Consider the following 13,699-nt stretch of genomic DNA (forward strand, 5'->3'; position numbering starts at 1 on the left):
TTTTAAACAGATTGGCATGCCGCCTCCTCCAGTGAGCTCAGGACAATCTCTTTACAATACGAGCTTTGCATGTGCCGGGCTACACGAACACAGGAGCAGATATTCTGTCCCGGTACGGACCGCCCCCAGGAGCTCTTCACGTCGGCAGAGAGTACCCACTGCCCAATGTTCTTTTCAAAGAAAAAGGACCATTGGCCAATAGGTAGCCCCATTTGCGCCTCTAAATCCATCACATCTGGAAAATAACAGACCAATATCCCTGCTTCCATTCATTGCTAAAACACTTGAACAAGTTGTTTTCAACCAAATCTCTGCCTTTCTTACACAGAACAACCTCTTGGACAACAACCAGTCTGATTTCAAAAGCGGACACTCAACTGATACTGCCCTGCTCTCGGTTATTGAAGCTCTGAGACCGGCAAGAGCAGCTTCCAAATCCTCAGTTCTCATCCTGCTGGATCTGTCTGCTGCGTTTGACACAGTCGACCTCCAGATCCTCCTGTCAATCCTAAAGACGAAGAACCAATCCAATGGTTCAATTCTTACCTCTCATGTAGGTCCTTTAGGGTGTTGTGGAGAGGTGAGGTGTCTAAGTCACAACATCTAGCTAGTGGGGTGCCTCAGGGCTCAGTGCTTGGACCACTTCTCTTCTCCATCTACTTTATATGTCATCACTAGGATCTGTCATTCAGAAACATGTTTTTTCATATCACTGTTATGCTGATGACACACAACTCTACCTCTCATTCAAACCAGAGGATCCGACGGCTCGTATCTCAGCCTGCCTGACAGACATTTCTTGCTGGATTAAGGACCACCACCTTCAACTCAACCTTGTGAAGAAAGAGCTGCTTGTGGTCCCGGCCAACCCAACACTAGGTTCATCATCCATAACTCCATCAAGCTCAGCCAGGGACCTTGTTGGACCAGGGAGTTGTGATTGATGATCAATTGACTGTTCGCAAAGACCCGCCCCCTTTAGTTGCTGTTGCTATGTCCAACAAGCCACGCCTCTCTCACGCCACACATGTTCTCACGCAGTGAAATATACATCGCTGAGCAGAGAGGACACTGACAACACGCTGACAGACAAGACAGACCAGCTTACTTTTGATATGAAACAGATCATATCAGATTTTGTCAGACAAAAATGGAGGATCCGATGGATTATGATTGGTCAGATCGGTCAGATAGCCTGTCAATCAAACTCCCTGCGAAGGGTCAATTGAACTTCACAGACCAAATTGCTAGATCCTGCAGATTTGCCTTATACAACATTAGGAGGATCAGGCCCTTCCTATCAGAGCAGGCTACACAACTCCTTGTCCAAGCGATTGTTCCATCCAGACTGAACTATTATAATGCTTTCTTGGCAGGCTTTCCAGCATCACTGTAAAAACTCTGCAACTGCTCCAGATACTGCATCAAGAGTGGTCTTTAACGACACGTCACACATCTCCTCACAAAATTGCACTGGTTGCCAATTGCCGCTCGCATCAAATTCAAGTCACTGATGCTTGCCTATAGAACAACCACTGGCTCTGCTCCCTTTTACCTAAAATCATTACTCCAGACTTTCGTTCCATCTAGAAGCTTGTGTTCTGCAAGTGAACGTCGCCTTGTGGTGCCATCTCAAAGAGACACAAAATCTCTTTCTCGGACCTTCACCTTGACTGTTCCCTGCTGGTGGAATGACCCGCCTAAGTCAACCCGAGCTGCTGAGACTGTAGCCATTTTCAAGAAACGGCTGAAGACGCATCTTTTTCGGCAACACTTGATCCAATAATACTAACATTTTTCTTTTCTTTTCTCTTCTATTCTTTTTTTTTTTTTTTAATGATGTATACTGCTTTAGACTAAACTGGGAAGGGTCACAGCACTTGCATATTGTTGTCCTATTGTTAGCTGAATTGCTTCTATCCTCATTTGGAAGTCGCTTTGGATAAAAGTGTCTGCTAAATGATTAAATGTAAATGTCTATTCCTTCCCTCCGGTAGCACTGCTCCCCTCTGGTGTCAGTCAAATCAGGAAGCACAGATGCTCGGTCTTACTCAGCCTTGGCACCACTCTGGCAGAACCAGCTGTAGTTCCCGGGAATGGTCCAGCTGCTGTCTGCAGCACCATGGCCAATCCCTCTGAGAAGGGACCTCCTTTCCCAAGCGAAAGGGTCAATCTGGCATCCCCAACCCGAGTTCTGGAGCCTCCACCTATGGCCTCTCGACGGTAGCCTCCAAGTCATGAACACGATCTCTACACAATGAGGCTAGGGCACCTTCTACCAGGCACCTCTATAGACATAACATGTAGACCGGGCTCCACCCTCAGTGGGTTTTCTAAAATAGCCATACCTTCAGACGGTCACCCTTTCTGGACATTCTAAGTCCTTGACTCTAGTAGCCTGCATGGGGCCCTCCACACTTTCATGGTTCAGTCTGACTAGATAGCCATTTCTGTACGACTTAAATAGGCAGTCGGCTCTGCCTATTCTGGCAGGCAAAAAAAACATTTGTCTCTGAAATTCACAGACGTGAACCAATCAGGCTTCATTATTCTAAGAAAACGGAACGTAGAGATAATCTCTGACACAATGCTTGTTCCCGTCATTTCAGGGAACCGAGGATACGCTAGTAACCAGAGTTTTTATTTGAGTCACATGCTGTGGTGGATTTTTAATAAATAAAATAGTAAACTGTATATCAAACTAATATGAACTCTAACACCTTACCTTACTTCCCTTTTTAGGCCTAACATGATAACACTTTGAAACACAATGTACTAAAACTTTCTGTCCTGTGTTTTTGAATGTTGTATGTTGTGTTGCCATACCCCTTTTACTTTGGTTGTGTGAGTGTAAAAATAACAAAGATGGGAAATGAAACTAGACAGATGACTAGGTTTGAATCTTGTGATTAACAATGAAGTAATCATTTTTACCTAGTAACAGAGGGGTTTGTCTATGAAAACCAATCAAATTGTGGGGAAATTATGTAATGCAACATGACATTTTTACCATACCTCCTTATTCTATAAAAACTGTTGTATTTGTGTTAGCTGGTGGGATTCTCAATGGAATTTGTCTGAGATCCTCCGGCCTTGCTTCTTCTTGAGAGAGATTCCCTGAGAACTGCTTGTGAGATCCTCCGGCCGTGATTTAAGCATGGATGGAGGACATTTGCTGTTTGTCGATCATTGCATGCTGCGCAGCAATAAAGCTAGTTAGGGAAGCAAGTTAGTTAGTTAGGTAGATATATATTAATACATTAATACACTATATAGTAAACGTCGATTGGAGACGTTAGGGAACGTCGATTGGAGACAACCCAGGTAGACTATATAGGGAACGACGATTGGAGACGACCCAGATAGTTAGGTTTAGGGAAAAATCTACGACAATGCTTCTTGGACATGAGCAGGTCTCACAAACACACATGGTGGTACTTTCATTTGAAGGTACAAAATGTGTTATCGACGAACGTTTATTCCTCAGTTCATCATAACAGCTGTTTTGATAACAACGTAAAATAAGGCGTGGTTAATAATAGTTAATCGAAATATTTGTTTTAAACACCCCCACTTTTAATATTAAAATCAATTTCAGAAAGAAAAAAAAAAACACTGAACCTAACAAGTTTGTTGCAGGTGTCCATTCTTGCTCTTTTTATTGTTTAAAATTATTGTTAATATATTGTAATTTTTATTTTTGGCTTTAATTTATTATTTAATTTAGTTTATTATTGAGCTTATGCAGAATCCTCTGATCCAGGATGACAAGAAAAAAATTATACACACATATAAAGTAAACAGCGGTTTAACAGCGCTCGTCAATGTCAAAATTATTGAGATGGCCAATCAAGTCATAGAAGGATAAAAGTGTCTGAACTGTTCACAGAAAGCAGCATGAATTCTAGCACAACGCTTCAGTTGAAAGAATCTGAGGTAAGATGTAAATAGTCTAACATTTAATACTGGACGACTGTTTTTTTTTGTTTTTTGTTTTTTTACGATAGGAATGCATATCCAAACTTGCAGTGTGCATCACTAGAAGCTGTGCATGACATATTGGCAAGAATCTTGTGAAACGACCCCTTTGTCATCTGCTCTCTCTCATTAAAAATGAATTGAGAACACAGGATGGGTGAGGATGCTCACGTAAATTACCTTAAAATGTAAAAAAAAAAAAATGTTAGTAGCAATTACTTGGTAGATTCTTGGGTAATTGGCACATAACATGGACATGAACCTTCATTGATCAACATAAAGTTTTTGGTTTAAAATTTATAATAGGTCAATTTTATGCACTTCCAAATAAGTGAGACTATAAAAATAAAAAAAATAAAAAAGATTGTATGCACTTCCGCGTTCGTCAATATGTCAGGTCAGAAGTCACTCTTCCGCCGGAACTCGACTCGTGTATGTCTGTTACTGGAAACCAGTGATTATAGTTTATAAAGATATAAATATGGATACTTTTCTTACAAAATCACTCCCATTATAGAGCTTGGAAGAGCCAGGATATGTTTTTAATATATCTCCGATTGCGTGAAGTGAGTGAAAGAAGAAAGTCATATGTTGGCTTGAGGGTGAGTAAATTATGGGATAATTTTCATTTTTGGGTGAAATAATGAAATATAAAGAGTGACCATCTAAAACAAAGACTAAACTTTTTTTTTTTTTTTGGCTTGTTTGAGAATATTTTATTCACACAGCACATACTACAGGAGTAGATAGATTCTGAGAACAGCGCAGTGTACTACTGACAGTTGATAAGGAGAGAAAACTCTATCAGTCATGTTTAGAAAAATAGTGTTGTTAAAAAAGTATAAATTAGACCTACAGCTGAAACAACTCAATACACCAAATCAGAAAAATGCCTGTCAAAGACAAATGTAGGCTGGACTACAATGAAAAAAAAAAAAAAACCTTCTCAGACAAACAATGAGTGATACTAATAAATGTTGTACATCCATAAATAGTTGTGATTTAAACAGTGTTTTATACTTTCAGAGATTAGTATTTGTCAACACAAACTTGACTGCTGCTCAAGAGCATTTTAACAGTTTTTATGTTTCCCCAGAAATGCACACATTCGTCCAGAAAAAAAAAAAAAAAAAAAAAAAAAACCTTCATGAAGTCTGACATATTCATAGACTGAGTTTATCAAAATAGTTGAAATGTTTGATTAGAAAACAGAGGTAAGATGTTTGGAGACTCTTTGCAAAGACAGATTTCTGAGACACTTCTGCCCTCTTGTGGTGACAGAGAAAGACGACAATATTCAAAAGCAGCTGTTTATATTTCTGGGCCAGGTTTATCAAAATAGTTTTTACATATGAACATTTCTGCACATGCTAGCCAGTATCATCATCTGTATTTTGGGTTATGTGAGATACCAAGTCTGATCAACATGCGTCCCTGCTCGGTTTTGTATGAACTAAATTCTTAAAGTCACCATGAAATTCTTTTTTTTTTTTATGGAATATTGCAGTGTTTTATATAAATTATCCACGCATGTCATCATTTTTTTTAATTCATGTGTCTCGCAACCATCGTAACTTCCCCTCCCTCTGGCAGTGACATTTCTTCTCTGACAACGTGTTTACTGGCGCGAGGGCGGGGCAACATGTCACTCACATGAGATCCACCAATAGCAAACCACAAACCATCCAATCAATTCCCCATTGACAAAATCAAGCCCTGGCCTTTTTTTTTTAAACCCCGTTCCACTCGTATAGTCACAGTAGGGAAGAAACGACTATTGCAAATTCTGTTTCATGCTAACTTTAAGCAATTCAGGCCCTACGGCTGCGTTCACACAATGGCTACGAACACATTTGAGCTAAATACGGTTGTTATTCCTTTGTTGAGTGCTTTGTGTTGGAGCCAGACTGCCAGACTCCTACTTTGAAAAATAATGAACAATGCTTAAAGTCTGACATCAGTCAACCTAGATCAATTATCTTGGTCTTATTAAAAAGATATTTCAAAGATGGCGGAGACAGACGAGCATAGCAAAACATTAAGTTTATAGCCTAATGCAATATACAAAGATTCCTTGATTTTTTGTTTCCACTTGTCGTTTTAAAGTTAACCCTAGCATTTTGTGCTGCAGTCTTCAACCTTGCTCCTGGAGACCCACTGCTCTGCAACGTTTATTGCTGTGTTTAACTCCACTTTTGGACATACACTCATGAACTTCCCTATGCACTTCCAATGCCGCCATTTTGAAGTGCGTTCAGCTTCGTCAAGTGGACGAGGGAAGTTTATTTGGACCCTTGACCCCTTGATTTTCAAAGAGGTAGTGAGTCTACTCATGTACACTTCAGGCAGATCCATATTCCATAGACCACAATGCATCACGATTGCAAGGTAAAATGACTTGCATCCGAGTGAACAAGATGGGCGGAAGTGAGTGAGGCAAGGGCATAAAAAAAGTGGACTTAAACACTGCCTATATCCAACCTGCTTCCGCTTGTGATATTCAGTGATCCTGAAGAGCTTGATTAGCTGGTTCAGGTGTGTTTGATTAGGGTTGAAGTGAAACTGCAGGACAGTGGATCCCCAGAACAGGGTTGAAGACCTCTGATTTAGTGTTAATGACTTTTTTGGCATGTGAACATATATTCATTTTGGGTCATGGCACCATCTTGTGGTGTAATGTGTCCTGTGATTCACATTGAGGTCAGAAGCAAGAAATTTCAGTTGTCACCTCTGACTTCATCTGAAACCTGGTAATAATCCACTCTACAACTGACTTGACTTCTGAAAAATCTCAGGTTTTGACAACAGCATTACCATTAAATCCAAATGGTATGCACAAAAAAAGAAACCAACAACTTGTTGTCAATGACGCAATTAAAAGCGTAACAGTCTCTACAAGAAAATAACAGGTAAAGAGGTACATGTTTTGACTCATTTGCACATTTTGACAAGTCTCTCTCTCTCTCTCTCTCTACGGCAAAATAAACCTCAAAAAGAGCATGCCATTTAAAACCAGCAGCTTCACGAGTATTAAGAAAACACCAAGCGCCTTTGTCAATGGTGGTTTAGTTAAAATTGCACAATATTATGTCTCTTTGGTCACTAATCTTTGGTCAAACATAGTGGACACCAAATAGTTTAAACTCTTGTTATACATGTTTCTTGTTCACAATCACGAGACCAAAACGAGTGTTTGCTCTGGTTATCTCAGTCAATTCCAAAATGTTGGGGTGCGTACCATCGAGTGTTTGGGATTAACAACCGTATTTGGTGTGACTTTTCAAATTGTTTTGTACCAACAACAGCAGAGAATAATGACAGGCAACCGAAGTCAGTCCCCATTTAGGCATGCAAATATCTTCAAGATTCAGTATTTACTTGAAACGATTCATATATGTGGTCAAAAACTCTTCAGTTCTGTTTTTCCCCCTTGTAGACTTTAGTCCCTCTCTGTCCCACCACACAATACCATTATGCATAACCTGAGAGGTCAACGGGTCCAAGCGCACACCTCATGCTAAACCCATTTCAGTGTGATTGACTGCTGTTTTGTTCACATAACTGAACTCTTAATTTGGTTGTGACTCCTGCAAAGCTGAGTTAATCCCTTTTGTAACAGAATACGGTTCTCACTCTTTTATAACTGATCATTGAATGAACGGAACCAGATTTAGCACTCAAAACAGGACTGACAACTGTATTCTGCTGTTGTGTGAACGTAGACTATACGTCTGTAGATCTCTGCCACTTTATTAAAGATAAAAAACTCTTATATTGTCTGCATGCATATCTGTATAATCACAAAGATGTTCAAGGCATTAACAAGACAAACTATATAATACTAAACCACACCTTTCCTTGGAAAAACTACTGCAAAATACTCTTGAAGATCGTTTATTTTATCATGGAAGTGAAAATTGTTACTTCTGTTCGTTGACTAGAACAATTTTGAAATAAACAGTTGTTCAAAGGCAGTGGAAATTTATGAGGGCGAAACAGTTATGAGGAAGCATGAGTTTTATGAGATAACTCTACAAATTTGTTTGGAAACGGCAATTATTCACAATGACAAACTACTTTTAAACCATACTTTGGTCCTAATCTAGGCAAAGTTTTCTCTAGTTAATGTTATCTCTAATCTAATTACCTGCTGAAGATAAATGAGGAAAATAATAAGAGAAATCCAGTGCATAAATAATGAAATATTTGTTTAGCTTTATCCTCTTAAAATGCATTCAAACAATAATGCAATCAGCTGCTTCTGTTCAGCGAGGTTCGTACTGAGACAGTGAGAGACAGACAGTTTCTGCATTTCATAGCCCTATTCCCACTTTTTCAGAAAAAAAGATGAAAAAAAAAAAAAAAAAGATAATCAGATCAACTGGACCAGAACTTTACACAACATCAGATCATTCCCATACACTTCCATAACCCAATATTATTGGAAATCCAATCTTGGGGTTTAAGTGGCCGTTTCAGGTATTGCAGATTGTATTGTAGAAGGAAATGATCCCAGTGAGCTGTAATGGGGAAAAAGGTTGCTACAAAGGTGCAAGGCATCGAAGTCAGCTTGAGAGTATAACTTCTGCTACGGAACATTTATTGCAACGTTATTGTGAGAACTGACAAAGAATTAAAATAAATAATTGCAAAACAGTTTACTTATGTGTGACCCAAGTATAAATTTGAGTTCTGCTTGGCTAAAACTCCTGAGTCTGAACAAGAGCTTAACACACTCAAACCGGTTAACTGAGATTATTGAATCAGGGCCTGGCTAAGACAAGACTTACACCTCTACAGCTTGACCTGCCCACTAATAAACCGCTAAAGAGAGGTATTGTTTAGCTGTCACAGCAAAGAGTGTTTGTGGTTTTCATAAAGGCGTTGTTGCAAAAAAAATGGCTTTTTCTAAGTACCCCGTTTTTTCCTTCTCTAGATGGAAAGTTGAAAGTAATTTCAATAATCCATTAACTGAATTTCAGATGGGTTCACAGAAAGAAAAGAAGGATGGATGAACCACATACTGTTAAAAACATCACAATTTTAAGTGGTAGTTCAACTGAAACATCGAAAACACAAGTTCACATCCGTGTCCACGGGCAGACTGTATTTTCATCGAGTTGCTCTGTTGTCCTTGCCAAAGTCAAGCTATGGACTGAAGGGGTGTTTGAGAATTAATTGTCAATGTACCTTTCCTTTGTAAATCTCTATCATGTGCCACATTGATAGACACTTACGGTAAATCAGGATTTTCGGAAGGGGTAAAGAGAGGTGACGGTACATCTGCTTCAAAAAGTCTCCATTTCAAACAGTCTATGGTGCCATTAGCTGAAAGCCCTGAGCCGTCTCAAGCAAAATTACTCTTGAGGAAGACCAGCTTGTTCATCTCCTCCGCAGAGACCTGCTGCTTTTTCTTCATAGCTAAGGTCTGCTCGCATATGCTCACACACTCCCCATGCACAGCTACAGCCGGTACAGCCAACAACCACAGCGCTAACCGCGACAGCCTGGGGTATCTGTCCATGACCGAACTCCAGTACTGCAGCAGGTCACCTGTGCCACTGAACAGTGGCTCGCCGAGGTACTGGAACAACTCTTTTCGTACCTGTGGCTCTTCAGCATCACACGATGGCCTCTCTAATCCACAGTCCAGACGGCCACGCTTGGGTGCTGACAGCCCTTCGCCATCCCGCTCGTCCACAGAAGTACCTGCAGAACCACCGCTTCCCGCTTCCCTCATATTAGCAGCCATGTCACACACCCTTGTGATAATATCCTCGTGCTGATACGCGGGGACTGGCCGCAGCTTCAGCTGCGGATCCAGGATCATTGCGACTTGATGGATACGTTCCACTTTGAAGTTCTCCTTCAGGGCTTCTAGGAAGTAGTGGCAAAGCTTACTGCCAGCACCCACTTCACCAGCTTTAGAGGTGAAAAGTTTTTCAAGACGGAGGTAGACGGGAAGGACGTGTTGGATTGTGGGGCAGCGTTCCACACTCAGCTCCTGCGCTGCCTGTCTTAGTGGCGCAAGCAAACATGCAAGCGTGCCAAGAAGGTGCTTATTCAGGCCTTGTAATAGTGGCACTGTGCTCTTCGAACGGCCGTACGCTTCGCAAGTGGCCTCGAAGTTCTCGTGAACCTTGAGCAAAGCCTCCGCGACTGAATCCCAACAGGGCGGAGCAGTAGACTCTTCCCCAGCTTTCCCTTCATTACTGAAGCTGGTCGTTGCAGCAATGTCACGACACGTAGCCAAAAGCTCACCTAGTTCATGGAGCCCTCGTGCTTGCAGGCTGCGACGACCGAGAACAGCCTGAACCGTGGCAGTTAGAGAGCAACCTGCGCAACGAAGGCCAACTCCGGTGCGACCGCAAAAGGCCAGAGAAGACAAGCGTGGCTCTGTCACGTAGACCGTGCGGATTTCTGACATGACAAACTCCGACAGAACATTCTGGACCCAGTGGTGTATCTGCTCAGGACTCTCCCTTAAAGAGGCCTCCTTGAGTCCCAGCACATAGCGTCGGAGTCGCACACCCTCTACTTGATACGCTGTTAGCAAATAGCAGGAGTCTGGTCCTATAGTCTGAGAATGGCAGGTCACTGCAATGCCCAAGGAAGAGTTGGAACCCAGGGCGCAGGTGACTTTCACTTTGACCTGATTGTACATACGGGGGAGCTGTTTTAATGCCAGCGAGCTCATATCTCCCAGGGCTTCACGAATGGAGTAGGCCCCGTTACGTGAACCTGTGTCCACCAGGGTCTGCGCAAGTTTTAGGAAGTCTTTGCTGCTGAGTACGCCAAGAAGGCCAAGGTCTACGCACATTACTCTCAGTAGACGTTCAGCCACTTGTTGTCTCTCCTTTTCTGGGAGTAATCTGTTCTCTGCAAAAGCAGAACAAGACAATTTAAGTGACGTTACAAAACATCCATACATAACAGCAACAGTTGCAATCCATCATATGAAAACAAAAGTACAGTAAAATATTGCTGGGGCATATACAAGAGTAACACAAGATACCTAGGAAGGATATATACCATAAAACTTCAAATAATAGCCGAGTCCCAAATAGACGCCTGTCTCTAATACACGCCTGGTGTGGCTACAGGTTTGGATAAATAAAAGCCGGTCTCAAATAGAGGCCTGGTCTGTTTTTTTAGATTCGGGTTGTATTTAATCTTCTAAACCTGTCAGATCGTCTGTTTAAGCCAGTTCTATGGAGCAGATTGCGCACGCAAGAGAGCCCTGTGCATCTGAGCGGGAGCTGTTAGCGCAAGCAAGGCAGGCAGAGTTAGCGGAGGCCGGAGAGGGAGAAGTGGAGGAGAGCGACGAGGAGGAGGAATTCGCCAATGAACTTGTAGTTGAGGATCACGGTGATGATGATAGTGATGAATAGGGTCCTTTTGTATCACATGATTGCAGTTGTTTTACAGGGTAGCCTTCATTCTTTCTTGTTGATGTGTTTTGGGCAACTAGTTCATAGGCTCGATGGATATTACCAGTAACTGGTATCGTTTTTTTATGCTGCCAATAATCTAAAGGGGGTCGCACACCGTAAGAGAAGTGCAGCGCCGCGTCACATCTATGACAACTCGAGGTATCGCACACCAGACACGCACTTTGTCAGTTTATGGCCAGCAATATTGTTATGTTTAAGGATATTATGGAATTAATATCATGTCTGTACTATGTTATGATTGTACAGTACAATTAAATACAATAGTTGCTTAGTCTGCAGTCTGAATTCACTTTACCTCAGAGCGTCCGTTAACAATGAATTGAGAATATCACCTGAAAATCCGATAACATCAGCAATTTTCATTCAAGCAGCTGATTTCTGTAAATGAGTGTAAAACTGAATGTATATTGCAGCACAGGGTGAAGTCAGTATACATTGACGACGATTTGAGACCAAGTACACTCATAGAGAATAATGTGTTCGAATTTTAAAGACGTGGCGCTGCGCTTCTCTTCTGGTGTGCGACCCCCTTTAGACATTCGGAAATATAGTAGGCTAATTCTTACATTAACTGATCTGTTAAACACAAACACAGATTTGGTAACCTCCTACTGTCATGCTTTCTGTCTATCAGCCTATGCTATTTGGATCTTTATCTCTAGGCCTACACTCAACAACATCCCTACACTAAATTAAAGGCCTGTCTCATATAGACGCCTGTCTCAAATACAAGCCGGTGCAGTTCGGCGATTTGGGAAAATAAAAGCCTGGGCTATTATTTGAAGTTTTGCGGTACGGCATTTTTGCATTTTAAAAATCTGTAGATAAATCTTGAAAAGTGCGTGTTGTGGATTAATCTGAGTCACCTCAGATTTTTAAATAAACGTAGAAAATCAATAAGGACACCTACAGTAAAGTTGCAGTAAGCAATTTCTGAGAAACGCTGTTGATATTTGATACAAACCCAAACAAACACACCCCTCCCTTCATTGCTCCGCCCCCCAAATGCAAAAAACACATAATGCAAGATTGGATGTCTCTTTATAATAGCTGAAGCAAAAAATTAAAGTATATAGTACTAGTACAAGTTTATACAAGCAAGAGTTCAGTATTAGACGCCAGCAGCTCCAGACAAACAATAGCTATGTTTCCATCCCCCTTTTTTATGCGCATTTTGAAGTATCGGATCAGAAACGAGTGATGGAAACGGCAAATTTCGGGGGGAAAAATCCCTTTATTCGCAAAAAAGTTTTTACGCTCGCTTGAGGTGGTTTTTGACTTGTGCGAAAAAGAGTTCATGTGAATAATGGGAGATGGAAATGCATTATAAATTATAAATGCAATATAAATTATAAAATGCTGAATAAATTCTGACGTAGCGCACATTAAACCCACGTGACTAATAGGTTGTTTCCTCATGATGGGAATTCTGGCTCATTTTAGGGAACCAGATCATTTGACCAGTAATAAGAGGGGGGGGGGGGGGGGGGCGTATAGGTTTGTAAAACTATCAAACACTCTTACACGTGTACTGAACATTTTATTTATATTGAACTATTCTAAATAAAACCATTCCAAGCAAATCACACTTAAAACAGAAAACATTCAGACCTATAAGGTTGTACGTTACAAATTCTACATTCTGCCTTTATGTTGTCTATTAAAATGCATCCAAATGCTACTTCATTTGCGTTTGTTACTCATCTTGTTTTCTCACCCAATATTAAGGATGATCTTTTCACCAAACTGCTCGACCACACGCACTCCATGCAGTGACTTTAGTGCAGGGAACGACAACTGGCGGCCCGCGGGCCAAGACTGGCCCGCCAGCAATATTTTCTGGCCCGCCGGATTATTTTGGAAGTTCTAAATGCTGCACAAAACTCTTCCACTACTTGAGAAAAGCCGTAGTCGCGCGGCGATTTCACCGCCGCATACTGTGTGAAACGCCCATAGGGAATCATGCGGCGCGGGATTACATTTTAAAGTATAACTGTGCGTTCACACCGGACGCGAATAGCGCGTCAAATTCGCGCCTGCCGCGTCTAGTTATAGGCTACGCTTGACCACTTTGTGTCCATTCGCGCGTTAAAAGACGGTAGCGGTCAGAACTCTGGTGTAGGCTACTTTGGACGGAGCGGGCGGTCTGACTGACAATAGCCCACTCCCGACATCTTTTGACAGCGTATCCGCACTTAATTCTGACCACCTGTACACCTATAGCTCTGAGGAGCTGTTTGGTACTGAAACCACTGTCAGTCAACAAC

The 13,699-nt window shown here is 41.5% G+C and overlaps 1 protein-coding gene across 3 annotated transcripts in view; it reads right to left on the reverse strand.

Annotated features, from left to right (window-relative positions):
• Positions 1-5,479: 5,479 nt before the first annotated feature.
• The window catches only part of znf618 (zinc finger protein 618), a 46,813-nt gene continuing 38,593 nt past the window's right edge, over positions 5,480-13,699 (reverse strand). For all 3 annotated transcript variants that reach the window (XM_079870678.1, XM_079870677.1, XM_079870679.1), the window contains one exon: positions 5,480-10,857. In XM_079870678.1, the coding sequence (XP_079726804.1) occupies positions 9,326-10,857 (1,532 nt within the window). In that variant the 3' untranslated portion in view covers positions 5,480-9,325. The remainder of the gene's footprint in view (positions 10,858-13,699) is intronic.

Source organism: Squalius cephalus (assembly GCF_949319135.1).
Source record: "Squalius cephalus genome assembly, chromosome: 5".
Taxonomy (NCBI): domain Eukaryota; kingdom Metazoa; phylum Chordata; class Actinopteri; order Cypriniformes; family Leuciscidae; genus Squalius; species Squalius cephalus.